This window comes from Anabas testudineus, chromosome 1, assembly GCF_900324465.2.
Source record: "Anabas testudineus chromosome 1, fAnaTes1.2, whole genome shotgun sequence".
Taxonomy (NCBI): Eukaryota; Metazoa; Chordata; class Actinopteri; order Anabantiformes; family Anabantidae; genus Anabas; species Anabas testudineus.
In genome coordinates, this window is record NC_046610.1 from 2,929,893 (window position 1) to 2,947,706 (window position 17,814).

Genomic DNA, 17,814 nt, shown 5'->3' on the forward strand with positions numbered 1-17,814 from the left:
CTCAAGGCAATTTACAGTGTAAGGTTTAAATACTTACATGAGGAATATAATTGTATAAATTATATAGAAAATCCAGCAATCCCATTTGAGCAAGCTTTAGGCAACAGAGGAGAGGAAAAACTCCCTTGAGAGGAAGAAACCTCCAGCAGAACAAGGCTCATAGTGGGCGGCCATCTGCCTCGACCGGTTGGGGTGAGTGGAAAGAGAAGAGAGAAAGAACAGCAGGCAACAAAAACAACAACAAGCAGCAAGAACATTTTATACAATTTTAAATTCAATTCTGGATTTAACAGGGAGCCAATGGAGAGAAGTTAACGTAGGAGAAATATGATCTCTCTTGCTAATTCCACTCAGACCTCTGGCTGCAGCATTTTGGATAAACTGGAGGTTCTTTAATGAGTTATTGGGACAAACTATTAATAATGAATTACAATAGTCCAATCTGGAAGTAACAAATGCATGGACTAGTTTTTCAGCATCACTTTGGGACAGGATGCTCCTAATTTTAACACTGTTTCTCAGGTCAAAAAGGCAGTTCTAGAGATGTATGAAGTGAAGGAGAAATCTGGGTCAAAGATAACTCAGAGATTTCTTACAGTGTTACTTGACGCCTATACTAAGTCATCAAGGGTGAGAACGTGATTAGACATAGTGTCTCTGAGATTTTTAGTCCCAAACAGTATAACCTCTGTCTTGTCTGGATTTAGGAGAAGGAAATTGGAGGACATCCAGGTCTTTATGTCTTTTAAGCAGCTTGAAGTTTGACTAATTGATTAGTTTCTCCTGGTTTCATAGATAAGTATAGCTGGGTATCATCTACATAGCAATGGGAATTCATGAGTTTTACCTAATAGGGTGACATTTATAAAGTGAAAAGAATCGGTCCAAGCACAGAACCCTGTGGAACTCCATAGCTGACTTTGCTGTGCATCGAAGACGCATCATTAACGTGTACAAACTGAAATCTATGCGATAGATACGATTTAAACCACTCTAGTGCTGTTCCTTTGATTCCAATGACATGTTCCAGTCTGTGTAATTAAATGTTGTGATCTATAGTGTCGAATGCAGCACTAAGATCTAACATGACGAGTATAAAGAGTAGACCATTGTCTGATGCTAATAGAAGATCATTAGTGATCTTTACCAGTGCTGTTTCTGTGCTATGATGTACTCTAAATCCTGACTGGAAATCTTCATACAAGTTATTGCTACGCAGGTGGTCATATAATTGCTTTGAGACTGCTTTACCTTTAATGTTTAATGGTGTAGTACTCATTGTACTAATGAATGTGATGTCTGGTGTGTTTCAGCACCATCCGTTTTATCTTTATTTAGGGGAAATGAGAGGAGAAATTGTCTATTGGTAAAAAAGTAATGTGAGTCGCATGGTGAAGCTGGTCAGTTTGAGCAGGAGGGGCAGAGCATGTCAGAAGAGGAACCTGGAAATCTGGGGACATCTGCTGGTCAAATAGAGAAACTACTGACTGTAAATAATTTAGATTTTATTTGTGTGATGTGATGATCAACTGCAGCATAGGGGACATTGGTCCAGTGTTTAATGTGACATTAACTTCAGAAATGCTGCTGTTTTTATTTGATCTTATTTTGGTTAAAAGTTAAAATAGATTGCTGCAGTTGGAGCTGTTTTCATTAGTTTATTTTAACATGAACATTTACTGGTGTTATAAATCTTAACGACGTTAATGTGCGATAGAAGGAAGTCAGGTGACCTTCAACATCCTGGTTTCTGTGAATTACTGGTGGTGATAGACAAAAAGTATCTTTAGAAACAACATGAACCAGTGGGGATATGAATGTTAGTACATCTACTAACACAGAAGAAGATATAGTACCTCTATTGTTATCTGCTCACAGACAGACGAGAGGATCAGCTATGAGTTTCACAGCAGCACCGACTAGATTTTTTGTCTTCCTCCTCTCTGTGTCAGGTACTGTATCTCTTCATTTGCCTTCACTAAATCAGAATCAAAATTAGATTTATTATTAAGGCGTGAAAACATACAAAGACTGTGTTTTAGTGCTTCTTAAATGTACTTACATTATTACTTACTTAAATAATTACTTAAAGAGAAGGGAATGACATATATGAAGTAAATTAGTGTATATCACATTGGCAGGTTTGACGTAAACATAGTTTAAGTTTAAGTTTAATAGTGATTTGAATTAAACGTAGGGAACTAAAGAGGCAACATGTGCAAAAGAAAAACAACCAACCTAAACTAAATGTGAGACATAACTTTGAATTTGACTCTTGGGCAAAGAAAAGGTAGAAGTTCAGGTGATTTAAAATCAGCTGTGTTGAATATTGTTGATAATATCTGACCTCAGTGGGATCAGTTCATATAAACTTTACTCTTTAAAAGAAGTTTTCTCTGTTCACTTTATCGAAGCTGCTTGAACAGTTTCGTTTGGTGCCTTTGTGGTTTTCACACTTCACTCAGCAACAAACTGACCGAGCAGTGAACAGGAAAAGCATCAAGAATGGCACAGACCTGCACACCAATGTTTTTTTCATCATGTTGTTACCAATAAACTGCATTAAATCCACAGAACAGTTCACACTTCATCTTCACATTGTGTGATGTCAATTCAGAAATAACAATGAAAATAACATTAAGTTAACTTAGATTTAGAAAGACGGCGAAATCAACCTGATAGTTGAGCTGTACTGTAGTTAACTATTAATGATCACTGCAGATAATTTTTTTGATAAATGAAGTTTCCTCCAGATCATATTGTCACTATAATACAATTTGTCTTAATAACTGATTGTTAACTTTAACTGTGGTTTCTGCTGTGCTCTGTGTTACAGTGGTGCAGGGTCAGAATGACTGGGGAGTAACTTACACTTCTACTAAGATCTGTGGTGTAAAGGGATCAACAGTGGACATACACTGCTCCTACAGATATGCATACAAAGTTAGAGGCTATTATACTAAAGTTAAGAAAACATTATGGTTTACTAAAGGGGATGACGACACACCTGTGGATCTAGAAACAGACTCAGACTACAGAGGTCGTGTGACGTATCAGTGTGTTGACAAAGCCTGTACTCTGAAGATAACAGACCTGAGACAGAGAGACTCAGCTGTGTACAAGTTCAAGTTTATAACAAACCAAGCAGGAGGAAGATTTACTGGTTCACCTGGAATCACTTTGTCTGTCACAGGTAACATCTTCATTAAAAATCATGTATATTTCCAGATGGTTAATATCTTGAAAATAAGTTGTGTTTGTGTGTATTTCCATTTAGTTTATATAAAATCATTAAATAACATTTCTGTTGTTTCTCCACATGTTCAGATCTCCAGGTTCAGGTGATCACATCTACTGTCCAACAGGATTCTACTAGAGCAGAGTTGAAGTGTCAAAGCACTTGTTCACCTGATCATACTACCTACATCTGGTACAAGAACGGACAGATTCAAAGAGAAACATCATCTTCTTTTCATACACATATTCATCAAACAGACAGAGTTTCCTGTGCTGTAAAAGGACATGAGAAGTTCCCCTCTCCTTCAGTGTGTGAGTTTACTTCCAGTCATCTGACTTTTCACCATCCTGAGTCTTTAAACAGCTGTTGTTCCTCAGAACTGCTGACTGTAGAACATCTAAAACCTTTTAACTGTAATGTTTATGTGTAAAAGCTTTTAAATTATGAGTAAGGTTTGTTTATTGCATAGAAACACATAATTTTAACTTAGGATAATATTAAACTCCACAACATACTGTGATGTGAGATGTGAGTAAAAACAAACAAATTTAAAGATGTTTCATGAAACCAATGATCCATTATCAAATATTTATAAGTCAGTATATGCCTTGCAGCCATATTTTGTATTGTGTTGTATTTGTATGAAAAATGATTTTAAATTAATATTAAATTTTCATGTTTTCTTCTCCAGATCCTCCAAATCTTCCCTCTGTGTCAGTGAGTCCCTCTGAGATAGTGGAGGGTAGTTCAGTGACTCTGACCTGTAGCAGTGATGCTAACCCAGCAGCTAAATACACCTGGTACAAGAGTGACACACATCTTAAATCCATTCATGAAGAACCACAGTTTGTCTTCAGATCCATCACATCCTCTGACTCTGGACAGTATTATTGTGAATCTGGAAACAAGCTGGGGACGAGTAGATCTGAGTCTGTCTCTATTGATGTGACATGTGAGTAAAACAAATCAAATTAAAAATGTTTCTTACAGATTTAAAAAAAACAGTTCAATGTTTTTCTGATCATGAACTTTCTTCCTGTTTCTCATTCATAGTTCACGTCACTAATTAGTTTCACTAAATACTTTTTGAAGGAAACAAATGATGTTTGAATTGGAGGAAAACGTTTTGTTGTCTACACAGTTAAAGTTCAGCACCAACATCATCAGTCTGTAGCAAACATTCCCATTCACTGGAGACTGGAGCTGATCCAGAGACGGTGAACAACCAGAGCAGACAGGTCAACAATTATCACAGGACTGGATTATAGAAACCTCTGAGATCATATCTCTGGGTTTAGTCTTGATAACTTCAACACACGTGTTGCATCACCTGCAGTCTGTTTGAAGAATGAACATGAAATCATGAAAGAAGAAACATTTTCTTAAAGTTCAGGAAGGTTTGATCAGATTCACTGAAACATTTCTCCACTGTCACAGTTTTTGAAGCGTTTAAAGACGTTAACAACACTGTGTGTAATTGTCAGTGTTGCCATGTTGTCAGTTTTCCAGTCTTTATATTGTACATTTAAGAATCTAGCTCTGAATGTATTCATGTTTGTCTTGTAGTGAAGACGGCTTGTATCTGTTCAATCAGTAAAGCACATTATTGACTATGAGCTGTCGCAGTGATGTTAACCTAGTAGTACAATACTTTCAACCTGGTATAAGAAGAATGAAGAACCTCTCAGATAAAAACCACGGCTGGTCTTCACTTCCATCCAGTCTGCTGACTTCACCTTGCAGCTAAGAGGGAGCTGTATGACAAAACATCTGAATGCATCTTTATTGATGTGAAACCTGGAACAGTTGATCAATCTGTAAATACTATAAAACACAGGAAACAATTTATCCAGTGATACATTTATTCAGCTTTAACTCGTCCAGATCCTAACTCTAAACTGTCAGAAAGCCCAGTTTTTGCTATTTTCAATACAATGCAACTAAAGAGGTCTGTCAACACTTTTTATGTTTAAATTGACCCAAATCCTGCTGCTGCACTTTAATATTACTAAAATGTTTTGAAATATTTTCTCCTCCAGATCGTCCAAATCTTCCCTCTGTGTCAGTGAGTCCCTCTGAGATAGTGGAGGGTAGTTCAGTGACTCTGACCTGTAGCAGTGATGCTAACCCAGCAGCTAAATACACCTGGTACAAGAGTGACACACATCTTAAATCCATCCATGAAGAACCACAGTTTGTCTTCAGATCCATCACATCCTCTGACTCTGGACAGTATTATTGTGAAGCTGGAAACAAGCTGGGGACGAGTAGATCTGAATCTGTCTCTATTGATGTGCGATGTGAGTAAAAACAAACAAATTTAAAGATGTTTCATGAAACCAATGATCCATTATCAAATATTTATAAGTCAGTATATGCCTTGCAGCCATATTTTGTATTGTGTTGTATTTGTATGAAAACTGATTTTAAATGAATATTAAATTTTCACGTTTTCTCCTCCAGATCGTCCAAATCTTCCCTCTGTGTCACTGAGTCCCTCTGAGATAGTGGAGGGTAGTTCAGTGACTCTGACCTGTAGCAGTGATGCTAACCCAGCAGCTAATTATACCTGGTACAAGAGTGACACACATCTTAAATCCATCCATGAAGAACCACAGTTTGTCTTCAGATCCATCAAGTCCTCTGACTCTGGACAGTATTATTGTGAAGCTGGAAACAAGCTGGGGAAGAGTAGATCTGAGTCTGTCTCTATTGATGTGAAATGTGAGTAAATGAAAGCTAATTCAACAACTGTTTCACTCAACCAATGGTCCACTTTTAAGATGGTCTACCTCCAGTAGGGGTCCTTAGGCAAGACCTCCTCCAGGATTTACAAAGGATATTGTCTGTCCCCACTGCTGTTCTGCATAGGCCTGTACCGCCTCAGCCAGATCTTAAGCAAGACTTATGGATACCATGGAGCCAACATCAGCCAGGACCTATTTATTGATGACATCAAGCTGTATACCAAGAGCGAACAAGATATTGATTCACTGATCCGCACCACCTATATCTACAGCAACAACATTGAAATGGCATTCGGGTTAGATGAGTGTAGTCTAATGGTCTTTTTTTTTTTTTTTTGTGCAAAGGAAGATGTGGAAGAGGTTTTTAAAGATTGCAAGTGAGGTGGCTGAGCGTGCAGAGATAGGCAGCTCATTCCACCATCGTGGCCATGACTGAGTTGAAAGTTGTTATCAGATGCAGCAACAATGATCCATGAGTACATCAGGAAGATGGCCTCAACTGATGACATGAGATCTCTGTCCAGGAGGGTGCCATCCTAGGAACAGCTAAGATACTGTACGAGCCAGATAAATGTTGCTGATTAGGCACTTTGTTCAGTCTGCTGCAGTTGTGCACTGAGCAACTTCAGGAGATCATAAAGACATTGATTTTGAGGACATAGACAACTTTCAGTGATCCACAAAACCTCGTCTGAGGAATATGATTTTTTTCTCATCACATCATCAGTCAGTACCAAACATTCACTGGGTGCATGCAAGATGCAGCACAAGAGAAATATATCATTTTTATGGTTTAAATGTGACGATCTAATGTTACTAAAACATGTTGAAATGTTTTCCTCTAGATCGTCCAAATCTTCCCTCTGTGTCAGTGAGTCCCTCTGAGATAGTGGAGGGTAGTTCAGTGACTCTGACCTGTAGCAGTGATGCTAACCCAGCAGCTAATTATACCTGGTACAAGGAGAATGAAGAGTCACCAAAAGCTTCAGGACAGATCTTCACCATCACTGACATCAGATCTGAACACAGTGGGAATTATTACTGTGAAGCTCAGAACAGTGTAGGACGTCATAACAACACTTTACATCTGACTGTTGTTACACGTGAGTTGTTCATTATGACCTTCACTCACACACACAGGGGTTAATGAGTAACAGACGAGATCACATTTGTTTGTATTTCCAGGTAAATTGTTGATAACAATAATGAACATCTTCAGGTTGACTCTTGTGGTCCTGATGCTGATTCCTCTGTTTGTCGTCATTCTGTGTTTGAGGTAAAACAATAGAAATTCATCAGTTCCATCCCTGCTCTTTAATTTTCTTCTCTTAAAAGGACTTGTTAAAACTTCTATTTGTTGTTGGAAACAATCCAGGAAGAAGAAAACTCTGATGTTAAAAACTGAACTGAATGAACGTGTAGAGATGATAAAGGTGAGATGTACTATTTAGGTCCTATGTACTATTTAATGTAGTTATCACTGATTATTTATGAATTCAATTCAATTCAATTTTATTTGTAGAGCGCTTTTACAATTGAAATTGTCACAAAGCAGCTTTACACAACCTAAGAACAGTACATGAACAGTGAATGTGTATGAATCATGAAATGTGATTGTCCCTGATGAGCAAGCCGAGGGCGACGGTGGCAAGAAAAAACTCCCTGAGAAGGCAACAGGAAGAAACCTTGAGAGGAACCAGACTCAACAGGGAACCCATCCTCATATGGGTGATTACATGCTGTGTAGGCAGCAGTCCAGTATAACAGTTAATGTCTTTAAGTTAATATGGAGTCCAGTTAGTTAATTGCAGGTAGACTTGTTCCATTCCTGGACTATCGAGCGTTGAGTCGAGACCTTCGAGAAACAGCTTCCGACGTCCGCCGAGGCCGGGACCGACATCATAGTAGTGTGTGACCAACTCCAGTCTCCAAACGCATCCCATAGGGTGAATGGTGGATCCAGGCGACGAGATCTCCAGCCAGAAGTTGGGCATCAGGACGAGTCAGGACCAGAGGGCAAAGGGTGGAATGACGTGTAGCTCGACAGAGAGACAGGAAGAGGGAAATAGAGAAGTAGAGAAAGAGAGAGATGGCAGTTAGTTATGATCACAGTCAGATAAAGTTTGAGGTGAATGTATATTTAGAATAGTGCAGCAGGGACTCCGGCAGGACTAATTATGACAGCCTAACTAAAAGGGATTAGAAAAAGGGAAAGAGAATGTTCTGCAGCATATTTTATGATCAATAGCAGGTCATAAAAAACACAACCTCAACCATAATACTTTTACATATTAAACATCCATTTTATGAATGATGTTCATTTAGTGTCATTATTTCTTTTCTCTCCATCAGTCAGACTCTGATCCTGTTTATGAGAACATCTCAGCTTTCAAGTTCATCACTGCAGCACAGACAGACGACACAGAGGAGCAGGAAGACCTGGTTTAAAGTTCAGTCAGCTCAGAGACTCCTGCATGGACCAAACAGACCAAACTCCAATTCCTAATTATAACAAGTATCTCAGCTACTGTTTCACCAGAGGTGGGAATAACCTGATGGATAGAGAAAGTAGCACAGAAGAGGATGCGGAAAATAATCTTTGGTCTAAACTAATGGAGGTAGTTTGAGCTGGTTACAGATTAATAAAATACAATTTTAAATGAATGACATCACACCTGCTGACATCCACAGCAAAGTATTGTAATATTTTTTCAATCTGTGATTTTACTTAACAAACACACATTAAAGTGTTTTTTTCTCACCTTTTGTTGATGTAATTATCAAACTCGCACAAAGAAGCACAGTTAGTACAGATCTTCACTGTTGTTAAGCTTAAATCTGTTTTAATTGTTCAAAGTTTTTGTTCAACTAAAACAAGTTGTTTTACATTTTTTCATGGCAATTACTAAAAAACTGAGAAAACATGTGGAGAAGAATATACAATCTGAGCAGTGACTGGAGAAACTGTGACAAGGTGAATTAGGAAGACAGAAAAAGTCTGAGTACACCTGCTGGTCAAATAGCAGAACTGTCTGATGGTTTAGATTTTATTGTGTGATGTGATGATCACCTGCAGTTGAAAGGTCATTAGTCCAGTGTTTAACGTTACATTATCCATCCATCCATCCATCCATTTTCGTCCGCTTATCCGGGGCCGGGTCGCGGGGGGAGCAGCTTAAGCAGAGATGCCCAGACTTCCCTCTCCCTAGACACCTCCTCCAGCTCTTCCAGGGGGACACCGAGGTGTCCCAGGCCAGCCGAGAGACATAGTCCCTCCAGCGTGTCCTGGGTCTTCCCCGGGGCCTCCTCCCGGTGGGACAGGACCGGAAAACCTCCCCTACGAGGCGTCCCGGGGGCATCCGAAACAGATGCCCAAGCCACCTCAACTGGCCCCTCTCGATGCAGAGGAGCAGCGGCTCTACTCCGAGCTCCTCCCGGGTGACTGAGCTCCTCACCCTGTCACTAAGGGTGCGCCCAGCCACTCAGTGGAGGAAACTCATTTCGGCCGCTTGTATCCGCGACCTTGTCCTTTCGGTCATGACCCAAAGCTCATGGCCATAGTTGAGGGCAGGAACGTAGACTGACCGGTAAATCGAGAGCTTTGCCTTTCGGCTCAGCTCCTTTTTCACCACGACGGACCGGTACACCGACCGCATTACTGCTGCCGATGCACCAATCCGTCTGTCAATCTCACGCTCCCCGCATTGTTCCTCCTGGATCCGAGGTTCGACTAGCGGCCTAACTCTCCTCTCCAGCACTCTGGCATAGACTTTACAAGGGAGGCTGAGGAGTCTGATCCCCCTTTAGTAGGAACCACCACCCCGGTCTGCCAGTCCAGAGGTACTGTCCCTAATCTCCACGCGATGCTGCAAAGGCGTGTCAACCAAGGCAGCCCTACAACATCCAGAGACTTAAGGTACTCAGGGCGAATTTCATCCACCCCTGGTGCCTTTCCACCGAGGAGCTTACTGACTACCTCAGTAATCTGTAGCTGTTATGAGCTCAATAACAGCAGCAAGTGGATTCTTCTTCTTCTTCCTTCTCTCTGTGTCAGGTACTGTATCTCTACATTTACCTTCACAGAATCACAATATGACTAGTTTGTTGATCCTTTTGGGGAAGTTGTGGACAGCTGCCAGACAGTACACATTCGTGCTACTACTGGGTTGTCTTGACCAAGGACACCTAAACAAGTAGTCAGGAGGAACTGTGAATCGGACAGTAACCCTGAGGTTCAACGACTGCTCTACCAAATGAGCAACTGCCGCCCCATTTAAGTATGTTTTACTATTCAAGTATGGGAAGTAACTTACACTTCTACTAAAATCTGTGGTGTAAAAGGATCAACAGTGGACATACACTGCTCCTACACATACCCATACAGAGAGAATGAACACATTGTTAAAGTTCAGAAAACATTATGGTATCTGAAAGGGAATAAAAATAAACCTGTGGATCTGAGAACTGACTCAGATCAGTGTGTTAACAAAGCCTGTAGATAACCTATGAGTTATTCATCTTGACATTCACACACACTCACACACCTCTGGTTACTGATACTGTCTGACTAACAGTAGCAGTATTACCTGACAACACTTGTTTCCATTTCCAGGTAAATTAATGATAATGAACATCATCAGGTTGACTCTTGTGGTCCTGATGTTGATTCCTCTGTTTGTCTTCAGTCTGTGTTTGAGGTAAATCAATAAAAATCCATCAGTTCCATCTCTGCTCTTTAATTTGTTGTATTTTAAAAAGTTTTAAAAGTTTAATTTAGTTCAACTTTGTATTTGTGTTGTTTTTTCTTCCAGGAAGAAGAAAACTCTGATGTTAAAAACTGAACTGAATGAACGTGTAGAGATGATAGAGGTGAGAGGTCCTGTTAACAACATCCATTCATCTATGATCTTAACCACTTGTTCACTTAAGGGTCACAGGAGTGCTGGAGCCTAAATAAATATAAATAATGACACTACATTGTCCATAGGTATGAATGTGAGTGTCAGTGGTTGTCTGACCAGATGTTGGCTGGGATTGGCTCCAGCACTGCTGCATCATTAGGAGGAAAACTGGTTGGATGGTTAAATGAGTCAGAACCAGTAAAGTCTGGTTCAGATTCTGTTGTTTGATGGATAAACAATAGTTTTACATATTAAACATGTTGATTCAGATTCATTGTTCTTTTCTCTCCACCAGTTTGAATCTCGTCCTGATTGTGAGAACACCTGAATTTAGAAGTTCATCACACAGAGGAGCAGGAAGACCTGGTTTAAAGTTCAGTCAGGTCAGAGACTCCTGCATGGACCAAACAGACTAAACTCCAGTTCCTAGTTTCCTGGTTCTGTTTCAGTGTCTCTGATGTTTCTCTGTCCTCTAGTGGTGAAACTTCAATATTTCACATTCAGACTTCATCACTCTGGCTGCTCCTTCTTCTGTCTCATTTAAAGGGTCAGTTTATTTTTACTTTATGCTGTGAACACTTGTTTCCATGAGGTCGTTCATTTCTTCTTCACATGTTCCTGACACAGGTAGAAGTGGTCGGTTTCAATAGTAGCAGACGACGCAGGCGTCCTACAGAGAAGTCAAGTTGTCTGTGTTCATGAACTGTATCTGAATTAAAATGAATTGTGTTGGTTGAGGTCAGATAGTATCAAGAATAGTGTGATGTGAAGAGAAGTGGACACTTTTCTTATCTACTGACTTTATCGCAGCTGCTCGACCAGTTTGATCTTGTGTCTTTGTGGTTTTCACACTTATCTCAGCGAGGAAAATAATGAAGATCACAGAACTTCTCGCTTTTATAGTGACCAGTACATTTACGTTCACAGACCAATTCACCAATAACACCCATTAGAGCCAATTTGATTAAACCGGTTGTGTTAGTTGCACAGTTTGAAGAATGTTAAATGTTTATTTGTGTTATAAGGTATTGTTTTGTGTTCTGTTTACCTGAGTTAGACGGAGCATCAGTCTTTGACCTGACATTAAATAAGCAACGTTGCAGCGTTTTTCTTTTCTTTTTATCAGAAGTGAAAATGAAGCTGTGAAATTGGTTTTGGACATATCAGTTTGAACTGTTAATGATCTACATTAAAGTGTCAGAGTTAAAAAACAGACACCACAACAACTTGTTTTAGTGTTTACTGGTGTTTTATCCATTGTGATAGTTTATGTGAGGAAGTCTGTATGTGAGCATCCTGGTTTCCTGTCGACTGCTAAATGAGGTAAAATTATTTTAGTACCAACATCCTCTAGTGTAGAATTGCCTAATGACTGATACACTTCCTCATTTTTTTGACCTACTACTTTAGTATCACTGAAGTGACGGACAGATGAGAAGCTATGAGTCCGACAGCAGCAAGTGGATTCTTCTTCTTCCTTCTCTCTGTGTCAGGTACTGTATCTCTACATTTACCTTCACTGTATTTAAAAAGAGACGAATGTGATCAAATGTAGGATTTATAAATATCTGATCAAAGTAGTTTGTTATTCTGTATTCTGAAATAAACCAACAAGACATCTCCAGTTGATGTCAGACAACATGTTGTTCAAAAGCAGTGAAGACGTTTTAAGATGATTCCACAACAATAACACGTCTGTTCCTGTTTCTTTTCTAACATCACCTTTGTTGGGAAGTACTGAGCTACATTTATTTCAACTAGTGTTATAAGTTTTTCAAGATGGCTGAACCAGATGTAGACCAGAGCAAATGAGGTAGTGGTGAAAAGAAAGTTTATAAGAAACAAGGAAGGAAACAAGATAGTAAGAAAAACAAAAAGTCACTGCAAACAGAGGAAAAGCTGCTCTATAGAACAAGAGATACACCAAACTAAGAAGGAGAACATGAGGAGACAAAAGTATAATAAGCAGAACATAAACAAAACCTGGACAAGAACAACAAGTCCTCCAACTTTAGCTCTCATATAGGTTGTTTGTCCCAAACCTCAAACCAAAGTCACTGTTAGTTTTAAGAGCAGCCTCATGTACAGAGGCAGGAGTTTGTTGAATTGAACCAAAATGGCAGCTGGTGATGTTTATTTTCACCGGTGTGGTTTGATTGATGCATGAACAGTAACTTTTTCTGACAACTACGACAAGTTTCCTTTCTTTAAAATCATTTGTCTTATTAACTGATTGTTAACTTTAACTGTGGTTTCTGCTGTGCTCTGTGTTACAGTGGTGCAGGGTCAGAATGACTGGGGAGTAACTTACACTTCTACTAGGATCTGTGCTGTAGAAGGATCAACAGTGGACATACACTGCTCCTACAGATACCCACATTCAATGAACGGACAAGTTATTAATGTTCAGAAAACATTATGGTTTACTAAAGGGAATAATAAAGAACCTGTGGATCTGAGAACAGACTCAGACTACATAGGTCGTGTGACGTCTGTTAACAAAGACTGTACTCTGAAGATAACAGACCTGAGACAGAAAGACTCAGCTGTGTACAAGTTCAGGTTTATAACAAACCATCCAGGTGGTCATTATACTGGTGAACCTGGAGTCACTTTGTCTGTCACAGGTAACATCTTCATTGAAAAACATGTTCATTTATGTTTCCAATGGTTAATTTCTTGAAATAAAAAGATTATATTTGTCTGTATTTGCATGTTTGTAAGATATTTAATTATATGTCAGATCTCCAGGTTCAGGTGATCAGATCTACTGTCCAACAGGATTCCAATAGAGCAGAGTTGAAGTGTCAAAGCACTTGTCCACCTGATCATACTACCTACATCTTTTATAAGAACGAACAGATTCAGAGAGAAACATCATCTTCTTCTTTTGATTTATCCATTTATCCCACAGACAGAGTTTCCTGTGCTGTAAAAGGACATGAGAAGTTCCCCTCTCCTTCAGTGTGTGAGTTTACTTCCAGTCTTCTGACGTTTCACCATCCTGAGTCTTTAAACTATTTTACTGTCTCTTGATTCTATATTATTCAGTGTTTTGTTGTAATTAACATCAAACATCAATGTCAAGACTCTTTATATCTGTGAGGTTAATTTGTCGAAATTTTTTTTTGTTAATTTATCCTCCATGAGGACAAACTGTCTGGATTTTTGTTATGAGGATTTTAACAGACATGAACATAAACATTGTCACTATGTTAGTACGTTCATCTAGTAACTATTGCTTGTGTGAAAATGGTCAATGTAAAATGATTTTCACTGTGAAACACCAACTTTTATGTGTTAATGTTTTCTCCTCCAGATCGTCCAAATCTTCCCTCTGTGTCAGTGAGTCCCTCTGAGATAGTGGAGGGTAGTTCAGTGACTCTGACCTGTAGCAGTGACCCAGCAGCTAAATACACCTGGTACAAGAGTGACACACATCTTAAATCCATCCATGAAGAACCACAGTTTGTCTTCAGATCCATCACATCCTCTGACTCTGGACAGTATTATTGTGAAGCTGGAAACAAGCTGGGGACGAGTAGATCTGAGTCTGTGTCTATTGATGTGAAATGTGAGTTAAACTAATCAAAATAACAATTTTCTGCTTACAATCTCCTGACGAATCAAAATCAAATATTAACAGTTACAAGTTTCATGTTAAAGGGAAAGTTTCACTGTGAAAACTAATGTTTTAACATTAAATGTTCATGTTTTCTCCTCCAGATCCTCCAAATCTTCCCTCTGTGTCAGTGAGTCCCTCTGAGATAGTGGAGGGTAGTTCAGTGACTCTGACCTGTAGCAGTGATGCTAACCCAGCAGCTAAATACACCTGGTACAAGGAGAATGAAGAGTCACCAAAAGCTTCAGGACAGATCTTCACCATCACTGACATCAGAGCTGAACACAGTGGGAATTATTACTGTGAAGTTCAGAACAGTTTAGGACGTCATAACAACACTTTACATCTGACTGTTGTTACACGTGAGTTATTCATCTTGACATTTCCACACACTCACACACCTCTGGTTACTGATACTGTCTGACTAACAGTAGCAGTATTACCTGACAACACTTGTTTCCATTTCCAGGTAAATTAATGATAATGAACATCATCAGGTTGACTCTTGTGGTCCTGATGTTGATTCCTCTGTTTGTCTTCAGTCTGTGTTTGAGGTAAAACAATAAAAATCCATCAGTTCCATCTCTGCTCTTTAATTTGTTGTATTTTTAAAAGTCATGAATTAAGTTTACCGGTAGTTAAACTTTGTATTTGTGTTGTTTTTTTCTTCCAGGAAGAAGAAAACTCTGATGTTAAAAACTGAACTGAATGAACGTGTAGAGATGATAGAGGTGAGAGGTCCTGTCAACAACATCCATTCATCTATTATCTTAACCACTTGTTCACTTAAGGGTCTCAGGAGTGCTGGAGCCTAAATAAATATAAATAATGACTCTACATTGTCCATAGGTATGAATGTGAGTGTCAGTGGTTGTCTGACCAGATGTTGGCTGGGATTGGCTCCAGCACTGCTGCATCATTAGGAGGAAAACTGGTTGGATGGATAAATGAGTCAGAACCAGTAAAATCTGGTTCCGATTCTGTTGTTTGATGGATAAACAATAGTTTTACATATTAAACATGTTGATTCAGATTCATTGTTCTTTTCTCTCCACCAGTTTGAATCTCGTCCTGATTGTGAGAACACCTGAATTTAGAAGTTCATCACACAGAGGAGCAGGAAGACCTGGTTTAAAGTTCAGTCAGGTCAGAGACTCCTGCATGGACCAAACAGACTAAACTCCAGTTCCTAGTTTCCTGGTTCTGTTTCAGTGTCTCTGATGTTTCTCTGTCCTCTAGTGGTGAAACTTCAATATTTCACATTCAGACTTCATCACTCTGGCTGCTCCTTCTTCTGTCTCATTTAAAGGGTCAGTTTATTTTAAATAGAAATATTTATATGTTCCCTTTAACCCTTAAGGAATATTTTGTAAAATATCTTTGTTTTGTTTTGTCTCATTAAAAACAACAACAGTTATATTAACTTCTTTATTGATCCTGAATTAATGCTGAATTCTGTTAATCATGTTAATTAAAGTAAAACAATAAAACAAGATAAACCAGGAGCTGAGATACAAGTTCAGTGAACATGAAGAATTTCACATTCTGACCCCAAAACAAGTAGAAGATGTTACAGTTCCACCCTCAGACCAGCAGAGGGCAGCATCACTTCCTGTGTTCACTCTTCTACTTCTTTTCCTTTCTGCCTCCATTGAACCCTATCCTCTGTGTCCTCCTCTCTCACCAACTCACTTAACAAGATCTTGTTAAACAAACTAGTCACTAACTCTTCTGCCACCTCTCCCAGACTCTTCCATACCTCCACAGGTTTGTCATCAGGACCAGCTGCCTTTCATCCTCTTCAATGTCGTCCTCACAGTCTCCTCTTCTACTCTTCATTCTTTCATTTTCCTCATTCATCAACTCTTCAAAGTTCTCCTTCCATCTTCCCATCACCCTCTTGTCACCTGTCAGTACATTTCCATCCCTATCTTTCACACTAACCTGCTGCACATCCTTCCATCTCTGTCTCTTTGTCTCACCAACCTGTACAAATCCACCTCTCCCTCCTTACTGTCCAACTGAACAGACAAGTCCTCATATGGTCTTTGTTTGTCCTTCTCCACCTCTACCTTCACCTTATGCTACATCTCCCTGTCCTCCTGTGGACTCTCTTCAGTCCTCTCAGTGTTCCACTTCCTGTGTTTACTCACCTGTTGGTTTTACTTCTGGGTTTTTGCTCCAGTTGGTTCACCTCCTACAATATTGGTACTACATTGTATTTATGCTCTTGTTTGTCTCCTGTTTCTTTGCTAGTGTGTCTACTCCCTGACCACCAGCTTATTTAGAGGTCTTCTTTGTTAACTTCTTGGTCTTGTATGAGTTCACTTTGCCTTTTATATGCTTGTACTGTTTTTTTGTTCCTTTTTTTAATTAATAGTTTTTTTAGTTCTTATCATCCTAATGAGCATTTCTCTCTTAGTTTAATTTAGGTCTAATGCAGTTCTATTTTGCCACCTAGTGCTGTGATTTAGTGTTTTATATATTGTCAATAAACCTGTCTTGCTTTTGATTTTACATTTGACTCCTTGTGTTTTACAATTCTGTTCCGTTGTTTGCTAGTTTGTAGTATCTGTATGAAAATACTTAAAGTTGAAAAATTACCAACAATATCACAGTTATGAGTTTAATTCTGTGACTGTACAGCTGCTTTGTGTAATCTGAACTGATCACAACAACATGTAGAACTTTGGACATTTTCTGTGAGAGTTATCATATCATTTTGTCTATTTTTAGTATTGATTATTTATTTATCATGATTGTTAAAAGAAATTGTTGCTATCGTAGAAGTTACTTGAGGGTTGTTGCACAAAACCAAGATGAGGTGATAAAACCAGGATCTTACAGTTATCCTGTTTGAATTTAGACTCAACTTGGTCGTAATAAAACAGGATAAATGAATTATTATTCTGTGCAGCTAGTCTGGTCCAGAGCAGGACAATAACCAGACTAAGTTTAATCCTAGTGATTCATCAGTTAGTTCAGTTTTCAGTCCTGTTAGAAATTAAAGTGTTTTCCAGTCACTTCATGTTCCTCTGTACATATGTTGCATCAGTCTAACTATCCTTTTTATATTATGTTATATTATTATATTTTATATGATTTTTATATGGACTCTGCCTGTCCTGGACCCTTAATTTGCCCATTTCATCCCACCTGATCTGTTCGCTCCCTCGTCATCTCCCTGCTGACATTACCAGTCCTGAACCATGTCTGCCAGATTCCCCTGATTCCCTTCTACCCCCTCGGCTACCATGAGCATTTCCCCTGATCTGTTCTCTACCTTGTTGTTTCCTTCTCTGCTTT

The 17,814-nt window shown here is 39.1% G+C and overlaps 1 protein-coding gene and 2 long non-coding RNA genes across 3 annotated transcripts; all 3 read left to right on the forward strand.

The window, feature by feature from the left end:
• Positions 1–2,802: 2,802 nt before the first annotated feature.
• On the forward strand, positions 2,803–17,284 carry LOC113161778 (B-cell receptor CD22-like; the record flags this gene model as incomplete). Its single annotated transcript, XM_033326470.1, has 13 exons — positions 2,803–3,193; positions 3,328–3,549; positions 3,930–4,190; positions 5,278–5,538; positions 5,702–5,962; positions 6,831–6,913; positions 8,338–8,427; positions 11,007–11,065; positions 14,282–14,460; positions 14,613–14,870; positions 14,978–15,062; positions 15,182–15,239; positions 15,567–17,284. Coding segments are annotated over 13 exons (2,241 nt in total), but the record flags the coding sequence as incomplete, so codon positions are not given.
• On the forward strand, positions 6,926–8,746 carry LOC113162192. The gene is made up of 4 exons (XR_003298801.1): positions 6,926–7,088; positions 7,205–7,261; positions 7,361–7,418; positions 8,338–8,746. It is a non-coding gene; the product is annotated as an uncharacterized LOC113162192 (long non-coding RNA).
• LOC113162189 lies at positions 10,523–11,687 on the forward strand. The gene is made up of 3 exons (XR_003298798.1): positions 10,523–10,682; positions 10,797–10,854; positions 11,182–11,687. It is a non-coding gene; the product is annotated as an uncharacterized LOC113162189 (long non-coding RNA).
• Positions 17,285–17,814: the final 530 nt, after the last annotated feature.